Source organism: Cavia porcellus, unplaced genomic scaffold (assembly GCF_034190915.1).
Source record: "Cavia porcellus strain 051 isolate PalLab524CR breed Dunkin Hartley unplaced genomic scaffold, mCavPor4.1 scaffold_20, whole genome shotgun sequence".
NCBI classification, from domain to species: Eukaryota; Metazoa; Chordata; class Mammalia; order Rodentia; family Caviidae; genus Cavia; species Cavia porcellus.
In genome coordinates, this window is record NW_026947503.1 from 36,809,012 (window position 1) to 36,832,575 (window position 23,564).

At 37.8% G+C, this 23,564-nt stretch overlaps 1 protein-coding gene across 4 annotated transcripts in view; it reads right to left on the reverse strand.

Moving 5' to 3' along the window:
- The window catches only part of Ark2n (arkadia (RNF111) N-terminal like PKA signaling regulator 2N), a 123,415-nt gene that overhangs the window by 25,968 nt on the left and 73,883 nt on the right, over window positions 1–23,564 (reverse strand). For all 4 annotated transcript variants that reach the window (XM_063231740.1, XM_063231741.1, XM_063231738.1 and 1 more), the window contains 2 exons: window positions 14,861–14,987; window positions 1–3,519 (listed from right to left, as the gene is read on the reverse strand). The exon at window positions 1–3,519 is cut by the window's left edge and continues 25,968 nt beyond it. In XM_063231740.1, coding sequence (XP_063087810.1) covers window positions 3,330–3,519; window positions 14,861–14,987 — 317 coding nt within the window. In that variant the 3' untranslated portion in view covers window positions 1–3,329. The remainder of the gene's footprint in view (window positions 3,520–14,860; window positions 14,988–23,564) is intronic.

The following is a 23,564-nucleotide window of genomic DNA, read 5'->3' on the forward strand; positions in this document are numbered from 1 at the left end:
CCAGTGATTTTTTTTTTAAAGATCACTACCCTTTAAAATTTGTTAAAAGAATAAGTAGTGTTTTAAATAAAATGAAAAAATACAACAGTATTGGACTAAAATACGTGATTATTTTAAACAAACAGTGCACAATCTGAGGAAGTTTGGTTAGGGTGCAATCATTTTTATATATACATGGAAGTCACATCATACACATATTGAAGAACAAGGATTAGAGGCTCAGCTCTTTGCCTTAAAAAAATGGTTAAAACTATAAGACAAAATTGTGTCTCAGGTTTTCTCAAAAACCTTATGACACAGAATAAAAAGCAGGCAACAAATTTATTTTAAGTTACCTAGGTGTTAATCTGTTAAAAGTAATATGAACTAATGACTAAAGTAGCAAATCAGTTCTTGTTCACAACTAACAACAAAAGAGTTTATAGGATTCCTGATTGTAAATATGGAATCTACCCAGTCTGGCCCCTATGCATCAAAATGAAAAATGAAATGAAATGAAAAATTACTGCTGAGCCACAATTATAAGTTACAGGGCAGTCAGTTGTGATGATTCAACAACTAGGTTGCTGCTCTATTTTCTCAAATTGCAGAGGAGGGAAACATAACCAAGTTGTGCTATAAGCAATCAGTGACCCAATTGTTCCACTTTAACAGAGTTGTTACTTTGAACAACCTCTTGTGAGGCATGAAGAACTATTTATGCTATCAAATGGGAAAATTTGGTTAAGAGAACAATCCCTTTAAAAGAAATTTCAAATGCATGACATCACAAATTGTATCATTCATACCTTGCCTGAAACCCCATATCCACTCTTCTGCATGCAGCAATGAAAGAAGAGTTGAAAGATACTCTAATTTTTAGGTTAGAAATTACAACCTAGTAAGTAGGGGAGAGAGCTGTGTGTCTCTAACTTCTCTTCCCTTCCTTTTTTGTATCTTAATGCCTAAAATTCTGTTCTGGTACATCAAATCAGGTGGTCAGGGAGTTAGAAAAGGAACAAGTGAAGAAAAAGTGCAACCTAATATAAAGGCAAAAGGCCAGAAAAGAGTTTGGTTGCAACTCCACTCTGCCCCCACCCAGTGTACAAAACAAACCAAAAAAGTTCTCTCTTTAGTGGATGCCTGTTAGGGACTAAAGAAAATATGTCATAGGAAATCACTTGCTGTATGAAGTTGGACAAAACACATTATTAACATTAAAATAGGTAATATAAAAAACATTCTTTAAAGCAAGACTGTGCCCTGATGCTGGGGGGTGGAGGGGATAAGTTGTAAAAACTTCAAGTCATATACTCCATGCTACTCTCTTTCCAATGATTTTCCTCGAAAACAGACCAGAAATTAAACATTTCTGTTTTGTCTAGTACTTTACTTCAAGTTAAAAAAAAAAAAGTGTAACAGTAAAATTCAATAAGTTAATCCTAAAGTAAAATGTGAAGGTCCAAGGATACACCAGTAGTGAATCTTCGGGAGGTCCTGTTTTGCTCTGGCCTCTGGGTCTTTGGTTTTTGTCTAGGATTGTGGCCATGTGAGAGACTGTGATACACGAGGTTCTAAAACTGAAGGTTCATGATTTTATTAACCTAACTGAAGGTTCATGATCTTTTAACCTGATCAATTAAAAATGGGTTGGAGGAAAAAATAAAGTCTGTGAAGAACAGAGGCCAGATCAAATGAGATGCTATCAGAGAAGATCAAAAAATACATGCTCGAATACATCCCTGTAAAAGAAGGGGCATAGAGAAGGACTAAAGTAACAAGAAGTAGGGTAAAGGAATAAAATTGTTTTTACACACATACACGAAAAGAAGAAAAGGCCAGGCAGGTGGAGCCAGGCAGACTGATGCATGCGCATGCAGGCTGTGTCTCATTCAGCTTGGAGGCCTCCGCAGTACCAACCCTACAGAGTGCTTGATGCAGAGCAAGCACTGCGTAAATGTGTGTTTACTGAATCAAAACTGAAAATGATAGTTCTCATGCTTTTAGGACCAGAAAGAGCCACTGAGGCATTTGGGAAAGGTCATAGCAACATCGTTTGGTAACAGTGAAAACAAAACACACAAAACATAAAAGAGCACACAAAACAAATTCCACAAAAGGTGAAGTCTTCTGAGCCAATACTATTTCACTCCTCCCTGTATACAATACATAGTGTTCTATCTCTAGATATTGCTTTTAAAATAATTTACGAGTAACTATATGTTACAGGAAAAAAGGTAGTAATTAATGCCACAAAAGTCCAATGCCGGCAATTCCTGAATTCCCTGAAGTTTCTTCTACCCTTTGCTATTCCTTTAGATACTGTAAGACTTACAGTGTCATTAATGTGCTTTGCATCTGACATCTTATGGAATATTTTAGTTTAGAAGGTAGAGGAGAAAAATATCCAAATACAGCTCAAGTCCAGTTCAGCTGAGGTGCTAAATAGTTGTTATACTCCCTTTTCAGTGAGACCAGCTATGAAGAAGGCACTTTCCTCTCCAATTTCCAAGTGCCTTTATACTTAAAAGTCATGCGACTTTTCACATGCTTCCTAAGTATGTGGTTTTTATGCTCTCCGAAGGTAAAAGCTGAGAGAAAGATTTTTCCACTTATCTTTCAAAACTCATTTCAGATGCCCAGAAAACTTCATGGTAGATATCTATTCAAAATGCCTCTGCTCCAAAGAAAACATTTTCCAAAGAGTTAAAAATTATTGCAACAAGGAGACTAAGTTAAGTCACTTAGTACTATTTTTAAACATAAAGGGCATGTCAATTATTTGTAGTGTGGAAGTCAACCTGGAGCAAAGTTAAGGAGGGCAGAAGATTCAAGCTAAAAGAAAAAAAAACACTTGTAATATTTTTGTCCTCTATTTTTGAAGGAAGGTTTTTAAATGCACATGCCCTACCAGGTGCCACTAAGGACCTGACTGATATGTGTGCGAATGCCCCAAGATGGGAGGACGATGAGGTGGGCGAACAGTGGTCAAGTCTAGATATTAATTTCATTATACAGAAAAATAAATACAAGATTCAAAAACTGAAATCCACTTTACTTGGTAATTAAAATAGTATTCTAAAAGAAAGGTGGCTTTCCTAAGACTAAATGTCACTAAGTAAAATTCATCATTCTCATATTCCTACTGAAAGAAGAAATTGTTTTTTCTGTGATGTTATTTTCCTAAGTGACTTTTTAATTAAAAAAAAGTGGGGGAGGTTCCATGAGTTTCAACTCTACAAATGCCACAAAGAGCTTCTGAGGCTGAAGCTATGACAATGAACTTCCGCGTCACAAAGAGGAGGAGGAAGTGGAAGGGAACAGTGCAGAGGAAACACAGTGACATGGTATTACAGTAGGTATTTACGTCTGCTATCCTCATCCAAGGTGAGGTCAACAACTTCTGCTGGTGAAGCCCACGTCTGCTGGGGAGTCACAGTAGTCCATGACTGAGTTTGCCGGCTGCTAACATACTGTGTGCCGGAACCATGCTTCCACGAAGAAACACTCTGAATCACACCCCCTCGAGGATGAACACACCTACAAGTTGACAGGAAAAATAAAAGCTGGGTTAATCCCATCACAGGAAAAACCGAAGACTTCAACTATACTGAGAATATTTTTAATAAGCCTATTACACAAGTTCATGAAACAATCAATACCCTTCTCTTTCGTCTATGTCCGTCTGTCTTCCTGTCACCTTTATGTTCATCACTCTCTCAACTGACCAGGACCTTGTCAGGACTCTTGAATCGTATCCAGATCAGTTACAACCAAATAACAGCTTTCTGGATTTATTTAAATCTCTGGGATCTTTGCAACAGATCAAAATAAAAATACACAGGAAAATTAAGGTACCCAATAATGTTAGTTGAAAAAATGAAAAACTAAGAAAAATAGGTAAAATTTTTGTTTCTAAAATAAGTTTTGTACCATATTTGGGCAATAATACCTTTAAAGACAGTGATACCATTTCACAGATTAGACTTCCACAAGTTTGTAAGTACTAGGCTATACACAAAGGATCAATTTCTCTTGTCTGAAAAGTCACAACAGAAACACTGAGTTCATTCATCAGAAATGCTCAAGTCAGGTATAGTGATACAGGACTGTAGTTCCAGCACTTAGGCTGAGACAAGAGGATTATTGTGGGTTCAAAGCCAGCCTGAAATATGTAGGGAGATTCTGTCTCTTAAAAAAGAAAAAACAAAACAAAAATAAAAACGACTCATGTTTTGGTTCAGTGAAAGGAATAAAGATGAAGTACTCAGTTTAGAGTCCTTCAAAGAACCTACCAGAAGGAAATTCTTGCCCTGCAGAATATGAAAACTGTTCCAGAAACACTGACAGCTTGAATTCCACACATTCCAGTCAAATGGTGGAACTCAGAACCTCCAGGATACAACACTAAGTTTCAACTCAAATGAAGAAGACAGGCAGCTCGAGTTACCTCTGCTACTGTCTTCACTTCTAAACTCTGAACTAGTAATCATGTCGCTTATATGACATGCAACGAACGGTATGAGTTCATCTCATAAACTGTTGCAGGAGCTTCCAAGCAGCTATACTGATAATCTGTATATAATGAAGGGTACCAGTACCTTGAAAAGCCAGCTCTGATTTTATGCCATTTGTATTACCCAGCTCAAATGAGCATTAGGCTGACAATGAGAAAACTTCAGTGGTGAAACCACCCCAAGGAATCCCAGCACTCAAGAGGCTGAGGCAAGAGGATCACCATGAGTTTGAGGTCAGTCTGGGTTACACAGTGAGTTCAATACCAAAAAGAAAACTATCTCAAGTTAGGTATAGTGGCTCACTCCTGTAATCTCAGCACTCAGGAGGCTGAGTTCAAAGCTAGCCTGAACTGCACAGCAAAACCCTGTCTCCAAAAGACAAAAAAACAAAACAAAACCCTCTGAATAAATGAGTAAGATAGAACTACTTCAAGGAGGCTTACACTCTGTTCCTGCCATATTTCTTTAAAGGCTAGTTTGAAAATTATAAAGGGAATGATGAAGAATGAATCCCAGAGAAAGAAACATTTATATGCAGGTTTCTTATGCTGCCAGAGGTCTATCATCTGTTCCTAAATGGACTAAATAGCACTAACCCAGAGGCTGTTACAATTTCAAAGATCAGCTAGTTAAAAGCATTAAAATAAGGGGCATAAAGAACAATGTTAGTTAGATGCAGTGGTGTATGCCTATAATCCAAAGCATTCTGTGAGGCTGAGGCAGGAGTCCTGCAAATTTGATCCCAGCTTGGGCAACTTGCTTAGCAAGACCTTGTCTCAAAAATAAATAACAGGCTGTGGATATAGTTCAGTGTGAAGGCCCTAAAATTAATCCCTAATATGCAGTGGGGGACAACATATAATCCAAAACTGTCCAATGTATTAAACAAACTCATGTAGTCATGGAATGTCAACTACTCAACATTTATAGAAATAGTTTTGATAACTGAGGACCAACAGAATACCACATTTCCTAAGCTGTTTCATATATATTACCTCATTTTACAATTCTTACAGACCTTTGAGTTAAACACGGAAAGTTATATCCACACTCTACAGATAGGAAAACTGAGGCTTAAATAAATTACATGGTTACCAGGTTAATGCTTGAAAGCAGTAACCAAGGAACTTCAGGACAGGTCTTATTTCATGACCAGTGTTTTCTACATCATGCTGTCACTTTACAAATGTGTGTATTATATTACAGGAAATTATGTGTATTATACTACTGAGGAAAAAACATAGCAAAGTTTCAGTAGTTAGAAAGGCTCAGACTATAAAAGTAACAGATGAACAGTTCAAAAAGTTCACCTGACACTTGGGAGGCTAAGACAGGAAGAACACACTGAGTTCAAGGCCAGCCTGAACTACATAGTGAGACTGACTCAAAAAAAAAAAAAGAAAGAAAGAAAGAAAGAAAGAAGAAAACCTTTTTATCTATTTAATAGTATGGTCTCAAGATACATCCATTTCCCCACAAATCACTCAAATTTATCCTTTGTAGCACAATAGTACTCCATCACATACAAGTACTACATTTTCCTTATACATTAATCTGCTGATGGACATGCAAACTGCTTCCAAAATTTAGCTATTATCAATTCTGCATAAACATGGGTATGCATATACACTCTAACATGATGTCTTTACCCAAAATACAAAGAGCAAAGTAAAAAACAGATAACAGAAAAAAGAGATAGATCTTTTGCAAAATGGAGGAAGATATAGAAACATGGCATTTGTAAATGAGAAGAAGGGTTGAAGAGAGAGGAGGAAAATAGGGAAAAAAATAATAAGATATGTTATATACAGGTATAAACTCCTTACATTGAATGTGGTCATTATGTATATCAAAAATGTACTGCCAGGCATGGCGGCATACACACACCTGTGATCCCAGCACTTGGGAGGCTGAGACAGGAGGGTCACTGCAAATTTGAGGCCAGTTTGGGCTACATATTGAGTTCAGGGACAGCCTAAAGTATATAGTAAGACTCTGTCTCAAAACAAACAAAACAAGTATACCAACAAAATTAAGTTAAAAAAAAAAAAAAAAAACAGAAAGACCAAGGGATAGAGATAGCAGGGAGGTAGAGACAAACGAGAAGAAGAATTAAGATGTGCTATGTACATATTATCATATACACTGTATAGTACATAACTCACAGGGTTATTCCCCATGAAGAATGTAACCGTGCACTGCAAACATACTAATAAAAATAAAAACTGGAAACATTTCATCTGTATAAGCACTAACTGAAATAAAGCTGGTTAGAAACTTACAAAGAAATCAGGAAATAAATGCTCACAAAGACAGTCAAACGTCTTTGGCAGAATTTCAAGAAATATACCTCTGAAGAGGTGTGAAGCCTCAGTTGTTACACTGCACTGTTTATTCACTAACACAGTATATAATAACAGGTAATGATTTTAAAATGGATCTGATCTAACCTGTTTATTTTACAGAAGACAAAAATCAAGGCCAAAAGACAACTGTTCAATGTCTTAAGCACAGAAGCAGAACGAAATCTCATCTGCATTCAGGGATGGAGATCATGCAAAACTATTTTCCATGCTCAACTAAGCCTTCCTCAGACTACAGCTGAAGGACTACACCAAGTGCAGTGAACAGAGGCACTGCCTATACCAGCGGGCGTTTGAGAAACACCAGAGCAGATTCTGCTAAGGGTCTGGTACAGGACAAGGACTAGGAATGAGAGGTTTAAAGACTGTTTGTTTTTGTGGGAGAGGAGAATAAGAAGATGAGGCCCTTCAACTATAGATCACTTGTACATTTACCTTACTATAGTGGTTCCAGTTATTAGAAACAACTTAGGCTATTGTAAACAAAAAGGAGAACATGCACCTGAAAGAACCTAAAGACGATGGAACACGCCTCAACCCTTTCAATCTGTTTCTTTTCAAAATGTTAGATTCTCTGGAGAATATGATGATCCTATTTCTGGTCCAAAGCTTTCCTTATTCTAATTAGCTGCTGCTTATGGTCAGTTTTCAACATAGTTCCATAATAGAAAGATCTGCAATATATACATTCATGTTCCTAGGAAAATTACCAGTGAGGCAAGCAGAAGAACAAGGACTGGAGACAAAGAAAAATATTGGCATCAGGTAATAGACTTATGCCAAAATTAAGTGGACACAGAAGAACTAGAGATGTTGGAAAACACTCCATCTTACTAGCAACTATTATCTTGTGAAGCTGGACTATCCAAAAATTAACATCTGGAAATGCTAACAAATTTAGGTAATATCAAAAGCTTATGATAGCAATACAGAATAGCCACAAAAGATACATCCGACCATTAGCTCCAAAAGCATGCTTTCAATGGCATGGTGGCACATGTCTGTAATCTTAGCACTGAGGGTGCTGAGGCAGGAAGATTGCCATGAGTTCAAAGCAAGCCTGGACTACATAGCAAGAACTTATCTTAAAAAAAAAAAAATTAAAAAACAAAACAAAAAACCCAAACTTTCCAGTCTATCACTACAAGAAGCACAGAAGCTATGTGAACAAATAAAATCCAAAGTAAAAAGAATAAAGAAAAATATAAAGTGAGGAAGTGGTCACATCCCCACAAGGTCTTGCTATGTAGTGAAGGTTGGCCTTGAACTCACTTATGTAGTGTAAGCTGGCCTAGAACTCACAGTATTCCTCCTGCATCAGCCTCCCAAGTGTTGGGATTACAGACATGTGCCACCATGGCCTGCATACAACTAGAACTTTTAGTGCAAAAGTTAAACAAAAGGCTTCCCAAGTGGAGAAATGGAACCCAACACAAGTCAGAGCAACACAATCCCAAAAAGAATAAATAACTCAAGGACAAAGGTGGAAAATTTTTAGCCCAAAGTGGTGTAAAATATCAAAAGAAAAAATGAGAACAGGACAGCTAGACAGATCCAAAAAAAACATCTATACACACAAACCAAATCAGAACAAAAAGACGTGGATCAAAACCTAAAACATTTTTCCAAGTGCTAGCCCTACCAAAAGCACACCAATACTTGTAAAACAAATAAATGCCAGATGATTAACAGGCAGCCAAAGAAAATCTGAAGCAACCAATAAGAAATTCTCTTCTCTACCCTGCATCCTAGTGTTTAAATCTCAATGTGAAAGACTATCAGGCTACTTCTAAAGAAACTGCTGAAAACAGAACAGAGTCAGTGAGACTATTCAAACCTAGACCCAAAGACCAATATAAAAACAACATTAAATGATATAGGATTTAGTTAAAAATAAATCCTGTAAATTTTACAATCTGTATATTCTATATTCCACTGTATAGATAATACTGTAAATTCTACATTTTGTAAATTCTACATTCCATTGTACAGAAATGTCAAACACCACTGAAGTTTCAAATGGATTTATGAAAACAAGATATGATTTCTTAGCCCAGCACTCAAGAAGCTGAGGCAGGAGGTTCGCAGTGAGTTTGAGGCCAGCTTAGGCTCCACAATGTATTCAAGGCCAGTCTGAACTGGATAGCAAGACCCTGTCTTTAAAAAAAACAGGCTGTTGCAGGACCAGAGGAGAGGAGCCCACGACCCCAGTAAGTTGCCCACCATAAGCCTGGAGAAGCCATGCTCCCCAGTAAGTCCACTGACCACAGGCCTGGAGAAGCCATACCCCAAGGCCCCACTGCCACAGGGCCAGGCTTCCCTCAGAGGCCTGGAGAAGCAAGGCCCCAAGGTCCCACTGCCATTGGGAGACAAGCACCCCACACATGTCCCTGTTGTGAGCCCACCATCACAGGCCAGGAAGACAGGAGCCACACCCAGAGGCCCTGCTGCCATCACAGGACCATTGATGAGCTGCTGCCCCATATCTCTCTGCCACCCCAGGTGTCTAGCCCCAGGGACAGGCAGCCAACGCAGGAAGCATCAGGGACCCAGCAACTGGCTGATTTAGAGGGACACAGGAAATGTCAAGACAAAGGAGCAAGGTGCCGTCTCATACCACCAGCCCACTCAGAACAAGTCCAGGTGACATAGACACAGAAGAAATTAGAAGTTGCACACCTGAAATTTCTGAAATGATAGCAACTTAAGTAAAGAATCAATTTAGTGGTTATACTGTCTGATTAATTTTGCATGCCTATATCTCACCTAGAACAAGTCCAAGAAACATAGACATAAAATAAATTAGAAGCCATATACTTGAAATTTCTGAAATGATAGCAATTGAAGTAAAGAAAACAACTTAATGCTTATACTGTTTGATTAACCTTGCATGCCTATATCTGGTAGTTTGAGCAATTATTTAGAGGACTACAATATACAACATAGTAACTACTGTACTGTTGACTTCCCACTATCTTATTTTTGAAATCCAGTATCACTCTCATTGTTCTGTTTTATTGTTTTGTTTTATTCTCTTCAAAATAAACTAGGGGCCAGGGATTTAGCTCAGCAGCATAAGTGCCTGCCTGGCAAGCGCAAAGTTGTGAGTTCAATCCCTGGTACCAAATAAAATAAAAATTTTTAAAAATTTCTTCAAAATAGAAATCAAAGGATAGAATAAAGCACAGCTCTTATGCTTCAGAACCTGTAAGAAAAAGTCCTTGAAAATTATGCTATCCAGCCACAGTCACTTACTTGATTTAATGCGAGTAAAACAAGTATGTCTACAGAATAAAACAATAACTAGATAAAAGGGAAGCTAAAAATTTCATGATAGAACAAAAATTAATAGCACAGTGGCTATAACATTTTTAGCCATACAGAAATAACGAAGTAGGTAGACTTAGAAGTAAATAGAAAACTGAACAAAATGATATGTTTTAGCATATCAGAGATTAGATAAACAATATATTTATCGCCTATTATTTCCTACTTTCATAAAAAGAGTGACTATAATACATTAAAATTTGAAATGTAACTCAAGAGGAATTGGTAAATGAAAAATTTGTTTCAGGTCCAACTAAAGACAATTTACCTACATAAAACTGTCAATACAGTATTACAGTAGAGAGCCTGAAATTTAAAAAAATACATATAATATTCCAGCAAGATCCTCACATGGGAATTAAAAGGAGATAAAGTAATGGCAAACATATGCTGAAGTAAAGGAAGAAATCCTAGTTCTGTTTCTCATCAATGGATAGGATAGCTTAAAGAGAACAGATGAAAAAATAGAGCAGAATTTAACAGGAAAAAGATTTTTTATGGGGGAAGCTCAGATAAAAGAATGAAAACTTTTGCAACCAAAATAGAAAAAAATAATCATTAAAAAGTGAAAATGGAGAAGCCAGGCATGGCGGGGCATGCCTGTAATCCCAGTATTTGGGAGGCTGAGGCAGGAGGATCATTGCAAACTTGAGATCAGCCTGGGCTACAGAATGAGCTCAAGGCCAGCCTGAACTGCATAGCAAGATCCTGTCTCAAAAAGCTCCCCTCCACAAAAAAAAGTTAAAATGGAAAAACAAAGCTGCTACATAGACATACTTTTAGCACAAATATAGACAATGAAGTGCTTAGGGCAATCTGGGTTCCCTAAGGCATAACTGGCTACTCTTGGGGGGATAACATTAAGTTAAGAGTTAACTCTATATTCTTAAAGGTCCACTGGTTTAACTGGAAATTGCTTTCAGAAAGTATAATCAGATCACCAGCGTAACCTCAAAGAGAGGGTGATGTACATACCTGTAGTCCCAGCTACAAACTGAGGCTAAGGAATGAGGACTGCTAAAATCTGTAAGTTTAAGACCAGACTGGGCAACACAGCCTCTGTTTCAAAACAGCAATGACAAGGAAGAATGAAGGAACCTTCAATTTATACACACCTGATTTCATCCCAGCTGTATCCTCCTAACCTCACTTTTATACAAGCAATGAAGGAAATGCTAGTAAACATTTTACCAGCTTACTAGCCAGAGTAAAATCAGATCAAAAAGCAAAGTAATGAATAATGTTATTGTTGTATGCCTATTTATCAGAAAACCAAACTTAGCCCTTTGGGCACAGAAGAAAAGCTGTTTGCTACACATGATATATATATATATTCTAATATCTAAATTTTTGTTTTGTAGGTATGTGTATATGTTAAACATTCAGAAGTATTACCTGTGAAATAGCTGCAAGTAATTCTCATAGACATAACTTAAAGTGGGAGTTGGCAAATTTTTTCTGCAAAAGGCCAAAGAGTAGGGGCTGGGGATTTAGCTCAGCGGTATAAGCACCTGCCTTGCAAGCAGGCGGTCATGAGTTCGATCCCTGGTACCGATAAAAAAGGAAAAAAAAAAAGGCCAAAGAGTAAACAGCTTAGGCGAGTCACACAGTCCATTAAAAGTACTCAATTCTGCTACTGGAGTGTAAAAGGTCATAGATAATGAGGAAAATGAAATGGCATACCTGTTAGAATAACTTTACTTATGGATACTAAAATCTGAATTTCATATATTTTTTATATCACAGAGTATTTTCTATCCAATTATATAAAAATAAAAATGTAAAAATTATTATTAACTCAGTCCCTAGAAAACCAGGAGCCAGGCCAGTACAGCCTAGGGCCATAGTCTGTTGACCTCTACCTTGAAGAATGGCAAAATTCTAAGCTATCCTTATTTGCAGATGACATGATACTATACTTAGAGGACCCCAAAAACTCCAACAGACTACAGGATTTAATAAGAAAATTCAGCAACACAGCTGGATACAAAGTCAACAGTCAAGAGTCAACAGCCTTCTGGTACACAAATAACAAACCCCCTGAAAGAGAAATCAGTGATACAACACCTTTTACAATAGCATACAAAAAACTGAACTACCTGGGAATCAATCTAACAATGGATGTAAAAGATCTCTACATTGAAAACTACAGTACTCTGAAAAAAGGAAACTGAAAAATATATTAGAAAATGGAGAGATATCCCATGCTTTTGGGAAGGAAGAAGCAATATAGTGAAAATGGCCATTCTTCCAAAACTATTATACAGATTAAGTGCAATCCCAATCAAAATTCGAATAGCATATCTCAAAGAATTAGAGAAAAATCTTAAAATTTATCTGGAACCAGATCTGGAATAGCAAAAGCAATCTGGGGCAACAAAGACAAGACAGGGGCATTACAATCCCTGAGCTGAAATTATGCTATCAAGCTACTGTGATAAAAACAGTGTGGTTCTGGCAAAAAAACAGACCTGAAGATCAGTGAAACAGATTAGAAGAAGCAGAAACAACTCCAGACACACTAAGTCACCTTACCTCTGACAAAGGTGCCAAACACATTCACTGGAAGAAAGATAACCTCTTTAATAAATGATGCTGGAAAAACTGGCTATACACTTGCCAAAGATGATATCTTTTACCATGCACTAAGCTAAAAGTGGAATAGATCAAAAATCTTTTTTTTTTTAAATTGGTACCAGGGATCAAACTCACGACTGCCTGCTTGCAAGGCAGGTGCTTATGCCACTGAGCTAAATCCCCAGCCCCAAAAATCTTAATATTAAAACAGAAATGTTAAATCTGCTGGGAAAAAGAATAGGTAAAACTCTTTAAGACATTGGTACAGATGAAGACTTTATGAACAAAAGCCCAATTGAACATGAACTATCACAAAGAACTAACAACTGAGATCCCACCCTATTAAAAATCTTTTGCACAGCAAGGAAATCACTAACAGAGTAGAGTCAACCCACAGCGTGGGAGAAAATGTTTGCCAAATGTAAATTACTATAGAGAACATTTAAAGAACTCAAAAAAATCAGTCCTCCCAGATTTAAAGAGCCAATCCAAAAACGGGCATCCAAGATGAATACACACTTCTCAGATGAAAAATGCAAATCAGCTGGGGATTTAGCTCAGTGGCATAAGTGCCTGCCTGGCAAGCACACTAGGTTGTGAGTTCAATTCCCAATACCCCCCAAAAAAGCAAATTAAAACAACCCTGAGATTTCACCTTACCCCAGAAAGAATGGCTACTATCAAGAAATCAATGCTAGAGAGGCTGTAGGGGAAAAAGAACCCTTCTCCACTGTTGGTAGGAATGCAGACTGGTACAATACCTGTGCAAATCAGTATGGAGATTCCTCAAAAAACAAGAACTAAAGGTCCTATTTGACTCAGCTATTCCTCTTCTCAGTATCTTCCCAAAAGAATTAAAAACATCATATCCCAGTGATATATGTGTCCCGTGTTTAAAGCAGCACAATTTGTTATAGCTAGATCTTGGGAACAGCCTAGTTGACTGATGAATGGAGAAAAAGGATGTGGTATTTTTATAATGCCCGTTGACTGATGGAGAAAAAGGATGTGGTATTTTTATATAATGGAGTAATACTCAGCCACAAAGAAGGATAAACTAGAGACTTTTATAGGTAAATGATGCAACTTGACACTCATAAATGAAATAAGACACATGTATAAACATATTATCTCAGTGTGAGAAGCTGAAAGAAACAACATATGTATATGTGTGCATATATGTGTGTATGTTAAAAAACTAGTTAAGATAGTTATACTACTGCTTTCTCTGAGTCCACTGAAAAGAAAGATTTGTGTTAGTAATGTTCGGACAACTGAATGTAGATAGATGTCTTGTACTCTGGGTGAATGATTTGGGAATGACAATACACAATGTATGTACCATTGTTACCCTCTGATGTGTTTTGAAATTCTGTTTTAGTGTTATTTTCCTTCCTTTTTTTCTCCCTGAAATAAAATGGATTTAAAAAAAAAGAATGGCAAGCTTCATAAAATTATGTTCATAATACTACCTGGACCTTTAAGAAAATAATAATCAGCCAAGTTATCTATATATTTTCTTCTCTTGCTCGCTCTCACACGTGCTCTCTCTCATTTGCTCGCTCTCTTTCTCTGTCTTTTTGAGACAGGGTCTTGTTATGCAGCTCAGGCTGGCCTTGAGCTCACTCCATAGCCCAGGGTGGCCTCAAGGTTGCAATAATCCTCCTGCCTCTGCCTCTCAAGCGCTGAGATTACAGGCGTGTGTCACCACAACCAGCCCTATAGATTTTCTTAAAATAAGAAAAAAAAAAATCATCTGTAATTCATAGACATCCATGACTGAAATGTTCTTGATATGAGAAAATATGCAACACTTTTTTGAGGCTCCTACATATCTCAACAAAGTGTTTCTTTGTTTTTTGGGGTTTTTTTTAAGTTTTTATCGGTACCAGGGATCGAACTCACGACTGCCTGCTTGCAAGGCAGGCGCTTATGCCACTGAGCTAAATCCTCAGCCCCAACAAAGTGTTTCTTAAGCCAAAGAAAACAGTCTCATCTTTCATGTCAGCGGGTCTACAATCTTATCATTTGTTTTCTGGTTAAAATGAAATTCACAATTTAAAATATCAGAATACAATACTCCAATTGATAGCCTACCTTGCATGTTCCTGCACACCCACAATCTCTACTTCACTATCTGAAGAGGCAATATTAATTTCTTCATTAAGTGGTGCATTGCTAGCAGATGTCTTGTCACTTGCTAGGAATCCTGGATCCAAATGACCTAAGAGAGAAGGGAGCAAAAATAAGCACTATAGTTTCACTTCTTACACACAGCACAAACAACTCATTAACAGAATTTCTTACTCAAGTTTAATCACAGAAACAGAATAACTATGAAACAGAGTAACTGCCACAACAAAACTGCTTCTCATGTCAATAAGTTATATTCCTGTCCCTCAGAAGAAAAACTTTATATACTTAGGTAAATATATCTAAATATATGTATATACAAATTGTTACACCCATTCCGTAATGCTTTTTGGATTCAACTCTAGCTTACCTTGAGATGGCCTTCATAACTAACTAAAGGGTAATGAGGTAGTTTTTTGCTGTTTATCACTTTAATACAACAAAATTTTAAATTGGAAGAGCTCAAAAGCAGATATTATAATAAAAGTAATCATTAATCCCACACTGATATTGAGATGCTTTGTGAAAGACATTTTTTTTCTCTCTAAAGGAATCTGACTTTGACAAAGTCTATTCCCAAACTATATCTAAAAGGGAACACTAGAGGAAGATCTCAGTTTTGGCTCTGAGTACACATAACCTGTACAATGCTGACAATTCTCATTAGACATAAACAAACCACATACACTGGAGAAGTACAACCATTTGTGGCACTGCGGTATGTAATTTTTCACCAGGGTCTTCATGAAGTGTTATTACTATACGTGATGCAATTAAACATGTTCTCCAATATCATAGGAAGCATGAACTTCATAGACCTCTCAATAAAGACTTATGGCACAGCATCAAAATCTATGACTCCAAAAACAACTTTAGCTAGAGTTAATAACTCAGCCTATGTGTCCAGTTCTTGAACGTTTTAATTTAAAAGAAAAAACTTTTAAATGCCTAGAAGTTAACATTAATAAACAGAATTGCAATGGGTACAAATTTTCATTTACTCTCTGAAGGGATAAACATTGAAATTATTATCATCTGATATAAAACTACTTGTCCACATTTTAAAAATTCATGACACTATATAAATTAAACCAATGTAAAGAAAAACAAAGTTTTATACACATAACTCTCCCTTTCCCCCACCTTTCAATGCTTCAAAGTGACAGAAATCTTGTATTTTCATGTCTTTCAACTCAGTGGAACACTTTCAGAAAGGTATATGCAATCACCTCAAAGCAAACTATCATTTTTACATGCTCTGACTTTCAACCCATTCCAAGAATTTACTATAGAATAAGACTGTGATATTTAGAGATATTCACAATAGTGCTGGTAAAAACATGAGAAGATATACATATAAATATCATATATAATACTATCAAACATGTAGATGCTGGGTAAAGGTATGAAAAGTAATCACTGAAAAAAAAAAAAAGTAAAGTAATCACTGAAATGAATGAAGGTGCAATTCATGTGTGTGGGTGCAGGGAGTACTAAAAATTAAACCCAGGGTTTTTGCACTACATATATCCCTAGATTTTTTTTTTTTTTTTTTTTTTTTTAAATTTTGAGACCAGCTGTTGCTAAATTCCTAAAGTGCCCAAGCTGGATTTGAGCTTCCCTTCCTCTTGCCTCTGCCTCCCCAACTGTGGTATGTGCCACCATTCCTGAGATCGTCACAGTTCTTTAATGTCATTTCTACTGATGTTTCTTCAACTGAAACAGATGTATATATGAAAACATAGAAGACTAGAAGGCTTAAAATGTCACCTAGCTACAACTAGTGACAGATTATATTAGGCTGTATGGATGTGTAACCTAGATGGGACTGTATACCGTGGCACTGGCAATGTGTGCCTATCTTTGTCCTCTATGAGCACACAAGTTACATCTGGCCAGATAAGGTGGTATATGCCTGCAGTTGCTACTCAGCAAGCTGAGGCAGGAGGATCATTTGAGTTCAAGAGTACAAGATCAGCCTGGGACACAGTGAGACCCCAATGAAAACCAAAAAGTACATTCACCAGGTAATATTCAGTTTCACTAAATCTAAGGTAGTCTTTTAAATTGAATTTGTTAAATGTAGAATTTGATAAACTTAATTTTTGTTCTCATTCCCAATACTTTGCTGTGGCCAAGTCATTTATCCAATTTTTATCTCGATGTTTTACTTAATAGCTATCATCACACACAGTTTCTTTCAAACAAACTGCTAAGGAGGAATACAAATTCAGGTTATCTATCTCTCTGTCTCTGTGTCACTCTGTCTCTTTGTCTGTGTCTATCTCTTTTTGTTAAGCCTTCAACTTATCCATATTCAGTACCAAGTGGTCTTTACTGTTTCCTTCTTCAGTTTGTTCCTACAATAAACACTTGTTCATGACATGCCACAGACTCTGCTAGGTGCTGGGAATACTACAGAGAATGAAGCAGGCATAATTTCTATCATCACTGAACCTACAAAGCACGCAAAAATAGTAAAAGCAGTCTTCTGTCCTGTTGCTTAAAAACTGCTCTGCTACGGAGATACTGTGTAGCCTAAAAACACAAGAAAAGGCACATTCCCCTGATTTGAAAGTGATCAGGGAAGTCAGACTCTCAGGAAAGAGTAGGCAGAGGTAAAGGGAAGTAGCACCCATTGTATTGCCTTTTAGGACCCAAATGTTGGGTAGATCTGGAGTAATGGTACTAAATGAGTAATGAGAAACAAAGCTAGCATAGTCAGCAGAGGTCAGAGCATAGTGAAGACTCCAGATCTTAAGTGGAAAGTCACTGAACATCTACAAAGGGGCAAGCCACATTATGTGGCTCTGTATTTTACAGTTTTCCTTTGGCAGAGTGTGGTGGTACATGTTTCTAATCCCAGCATTTGCAAGGCTGAGGCAAGAAAACCACAAATGGGAGACCAGCCTAGGCAACTTAGCAAGTTCATGTCTCAAAAGGGCTCAGGATGTAGCTCAGTGGAATGCCCTAGTTTAATCCCCATATGGGAGAGTGTGAAGGACACCCAGAGAGGAAGGGAGGGAAGAAAGGTAGGTTGGTTTTCTTTTGGAATGCGGAAATGGAACTAGCAGCAAGACTGGAACAGGAAGCAAGGGAACCAGCTGGGTTGCTAGACTTTCCTGACAGAAATGACTATGTCTGAACCACAGAAGGCACAAAATGGAAAATACTCTGTGCCATTTAGTGTAATAATGAACTGATAATATGTTGCTAATATGCCATTAAGATGTCTAAAACATTTGAAAGCTTGGGTCAGAGATCTAGAAAGGAAAAGAGTCTTGATAAGTCCTGAGTAACAATATGAAAAGAAAGGTCATCCAGAAGGGACACAGGCCTAGAAAAAAACACTGACAGACACTAATTAAGAGATGGGCAAAGAGGAGGGACCCACAGAGAAAGAAAAGCCGAAAGATGTGAAATCGCGGACCACAGAGATTATTTCTAGGAAGAAGTGCTTAACAGTACCCATCTGAAACCAAGTATGGTCACAAATCCCGGGAATCCCAGCACTCAGGGTGGCTCAAACTGGAAGATCTCAAGTCAGTCAAGTCTGGACAACTTCAGACTTAGTCTCTGTATCAAAAGGCACAGCGGGAGACAAGGGATAGAGCTCAGTTGGTTCAAACCCAAGTCATTCCTCCCCAACAAAAAAGATCAACTGAGGAAAAAATGACTATGCTGAACTAATTAGAATCAATAATAAAACTACTGCAAGCGATCCTGTAAGGAGGACCTTAGGAGTAATGTGGTGAAAGCCTATATAGCAAAGCAAGTTGAATAATAATGGATAAGAAATGAAAAATCGTTAAGTCTAGCTCCACAGGAAATGTGACAGAATGGGACTGAGTGATGAGGGGGACTGGTTTTAAAGATGGAAGAGAACTGGTCGTATTTAGAAGAAAAAAAAAAAAAACGGCAAAAATTTGATGGTAGATGCCAGGCCCATGCCAAATACCTGACAAATACCTGTAATTCCAGCACCTGGAGGCTATAGCAGATGGATAACTGTGAGTTCAAGGCCAGCATAGCCTACAAAGTGCATTCCAGGCCAACCTGAACTGTACAAGTGAAACCCTGTCTCAAAAAAACAAGACAATCAATCAAGAGGTTGGTGGCAGAAAGCAGAGGTGAACTTCATCTATGAAGAATGTGTCAAGTTCATCTGCAAAGCACAGTTGTAGTTAGGGTTAATAGGAGAGGGATTCAGAAAAGTGAAGCAGTCATTCTGAGGTGAAAAAAAGTTTCTAGGGAAGAAGGGCTGCTGGACAGCATGGAAACAAGATGAAGTTGCAGATTCAGAAATTAAAGTGATCCTTTCCTCTGCCCAAGAATGTGGACACAGACTAAAGTACGTCCAGCCTCAGACTTCGCTACAGTACACCTGTAAAGTCAACTGTTTGAGGCAGCAAAGGAGAGCAGCTGATACCGCCTTAACAGAAAGGAAACTGAAGCTGGGAGAGGACTGAAGCTGAGAGAGGACTAATAAAGGGCTGGGGCATATGTCCAGTGAGGGAGAGAAACAGTAAGAATAGAGTGGGGAAAGGAAGTAGGAGAATTCAGAAAAGCCCACAATCCGAGAAATTCATCCCCTGGGCAGCCCTTTCCTCCTGTATGGCCCTCCATCCTGTTCTCCTCTGCTCTGACCACCTGTACTTCACCTTCCTAGAACTTTCCCACTACCCTCTGGAATATCTGCTCTATGATGGCCTCGCTCCACCTCCCTGTGGAAACTGACTTTCCTGAAAATCCCCCTGCCACCCGCACAGTTCTCTGAAGAGGAATCTGCTTCTAACCCCAACTTGGATCACATATATTACTCTCTTCAATCTTCACATACCAAAAGCAGCAGCTTGTATCCTGCAAGGGATTATCCTTTCACTGTCATATACTGACAATAATAGTTTCAGTCATTTATGAAACATTATTGGTATTTGGCTTAGTCACTCCTTCCATTTTCAAGTCCTGATATCATGAATACCTTTGCAGGGGGTAGCATTATTAGAAATTGAACCCAGGGCTTTCACACTGAGCTTCATCCTTAGTCCTTTCTTGTATATTGAATCTGTGTCTCACCAAGACTCTCAGACTGGGCTCAAATTTGCTATACTCCTGCCTTGGCCTCCCAGAGTGCTGGGATTAATAGCACTTAAATCCACTTGTGGTAGATTCACAGTAAAGGGCTCAGTCTGCCATGCTCCTAAAATAAGTGACTTGAATTAATCCAGACTTAAAGAGTTATTGTTTCTTATGACCAAACTTCCATCTTGATTACTCAAAGCTTTTAAAGAACAGTAATTTGGTAAACACAGTAAGAATACAACATAATTCATCGCATTTCTCTGCACCATTCTATCACCATAGTTCTATTTTTGGTAGGACTAGCTTGTGACATCTCAGTCATCTCTGTATTTCTGAAGAACCAGTCTTCATTGAGTAGACCCCATCATCTTGACCCCATTCATCTAATAGTTTCATCCCACAGCTGGAAATGTCACTCTTCTCCTTTTTAAAGAATGAAAAAGAAATTTTAAAAAGCATTATGCTATATATGTTAATTTTATACTTCAGATTTTTCTTACCTTATACATCCATTACATAGTCAGAAAGTTAACAACTTATCTTTCACATTATTAAATCAAACCAAGCAGGGCATAGTAGCACACACCTGTAATCCCAGCACTCGGGAGGCTGAGGCAAGAGAACTGTCAAGAGTTCAAAGCCAGGGCTGGGGATTTAGCTCAGCGGCGTAAGCACCTGCCTTTCAAGCAGGCGGTCGTGAGTTCAATCCTTGGTACCGATAAAAATGAAAATGAAAAAGACAAAAAAAAAAAAAAAAAGAGTTCAAAGCCAGCTACATAATGAGTCCAGGCAGAGCTAAGGAGCTCAGTGTAAAGGCCCTGGGTTCAATCCTCAATACAAAACAAAAAACAAAAAAACAAAAAAACAAACCTACCTCTAAATCACTACTTATTTAGCTTTAAAAGGATATGAATTATTACTGTGTTTAATTCATTCAACAAGAACACCAATGCCATGCTCTACGAGACACCAAAGGCATTCAGGTGGGCTGGAGATGCAGCTCAGTGAGAAGACCCTGATGAATGTAACAAACACAGTGTAACACGCACATACAGGACAAGAACAAATCTAGTTTTTAAAAAATGTGCACTGTGAGCTGGGGATTTAGCTCAGAGGCATAAGCGCCTGCCTTGCAAGCAGGCAGTCGTGAGTTCGATCCCTGGTACCGATAAAAACGAAAAAGACCCAAAAAAAAAAAAAAAATGTGCACTGGGTAACCCCCTTGAGACCCCTTCTGTCTCTTAGACAGAAGCTTTCTTTCTTTCAATAAATACTTCTACTCTGTGGTAGCTGGCTGTTTCTGGATGGTTCCCACCTGTGTAGATCTTTGGGAAGATATCTTCTTTCACTCTACATATATAAGAAAATTCTCAAGTTTTGTTCTCCCTCTAAACACATACATAAACAATTACCAAGACCGGGTTAAATAAGGAAAAGATATAAAATAGTAACTAAATGATCAAGACAAACAGCTTCTTCTGTCTTCAAAAGAAATAATGCAGCTACTTATAAGCTGTGAATCTACTTGGTAAGCAGGAAGACGGAAGTACTTGCAGCTCACTGGAGAAAAGTATCGCACTGGATGACAGTGGCAGGTTAGAGATTAATGTCTTAAGTCACTATTCATTTACTCTTAAAAACATGTAAAATATTGCTTTGTGCTTGGTTCCTTCAACAAGAATATTAAAGACAACCTTAAAAAGACAAGTGGAACAGTTGTGGTGCACATCTGTAATTCCAGCACTTGGGAGACTGAGGCAGGAAGATCGCAGTGAGTTCAAGGCCAGCCTGAACTACATAGCAAGAGCCTGTCTAAAACAAACATGAAAACAAAACAAACAAACAAACAAACAAACAAACAAAACCCCACTATCTCTTCTTCACCCAGACTGATACACTGTCTGCTCTGCTGGTAACAGAGACATGGCCACTCTGATGAGACTTTTTAAAGTTCTACATTAGGCACAGGAAACCTGTGACTTGTTCATATGCACTGCTATTACTGTTATGGACATATCAAGATTACCATTGCTTTTTTAAGGCTGGCCTGGAACTTGAGATCTTCCTGCCTCAACCTCCCAAATGGCTAGAATTACAGAAATGTGCCACCATGCCTAGTTTATAGCCTACCTTCTTAACCAGAAAGCAAGGGTGTGAGTGGGTGTGGGGGGAATGTTTAGAATTTATAAATTTTTCAGGACAAAAATATCTAAATAGTTTTATCACTTTTATAAACCTTTTATCCAAGAGTACTTCAGACTTGTTTCTTTTATGTTTATACTGAAAAACTACAAGCAATTAACAAAAATAAAGCTATTTTCAGATATGCTAGTACAGTTTTCTAAACACCCTGGCTACAGGAGTTACTTAGGAGTTATCATTAAAAAGATTCCCAAACCATATTTCAGATTTACTAACAGAACATGAAGGGATAAACAGAGAAGTCTGAATTTTATAAGCACCTTGGGTAATTTCTACCTCAGGCAAAGTTGAGGAAACACTGTAGCACTACAGGGAAGGACAGTAAACTAGAAATCCACTGACTGATCCAAATCAGTTCGTTTCTTAGTTATACTTCAGCTCATTACTCTTAACATAATGCTGATTAGCATTCCTGAGGGTTTACTCTGTGCTGTGCCTGTACTAAGCACAATGTATACATTACTTCACTTGATGTAACAATATTCTTTTGAGGCAGATACCACTTGTTATGGTTTATATCTGGATGTCTCCCCACAGCCTCACATGTTCATAGATGGAGCTTTTGGGAGGTACTGGATCATGGGACCATGACACTTATCATTAAATTAATCCACTATTGAGTTTACAGCTAAATGTGATGCTGAGAGATGAATCCTGGTCAGAGGAGGTAGATCACTGGGGTTGTGATCTGGAAGGATTTATCTCTCCCGATCACCCTTCTATTTCTGCTTCATGACAAGAAGGACCTTTACCTGTGCCATGCCACCTGCCCTTCTTGGAGCCAATCAACTATGAACTGAAACCTCTGAAACTGTGAGCCAAAATAAACGTGTTTCCTCTTTAAGTTGTGGTGTATCAGGTACTGTAACAGCAAACGAGAAAGTAACTAAGACACTACTTTTATCTCAGGTTTGCAGGCAGGGAAAACTGATGCTTTACATAATTTACCTTACGGTCACACAGTTCTAAGTGGCAGCTGACTCAAAAACCAATTCTATATAATTCTAGCATCGAGTAAGAAAAAGTAAATAGAAATCATATATCTCTTATTGATCAGGGGCTTTCCTGATTTTGTTTTAGTTTTTTAAATCTGCTTGTTACTCAACTCTTTTGCATAGTTTAAAACCAAAACAAATAGTAACAACTATTTTGGATATAAAAAGACCATTCAATTCCTTTGAAAAAAGAAGCAAGCTACTGCATCTTGAGTTATTACTGACATGACTGTAAATACAGTGGAGATTTTGACCTGGACTGAGATGCTGATATTGATTACAAAGTGAACACCTGGATAGTTTGTTCAGTGACTAACTTTCTTGAAGGGAATAGGAAAATAACAGGTTAACCATCAGAACAGTTACTTTATATTCAAACTTTAAGAGTA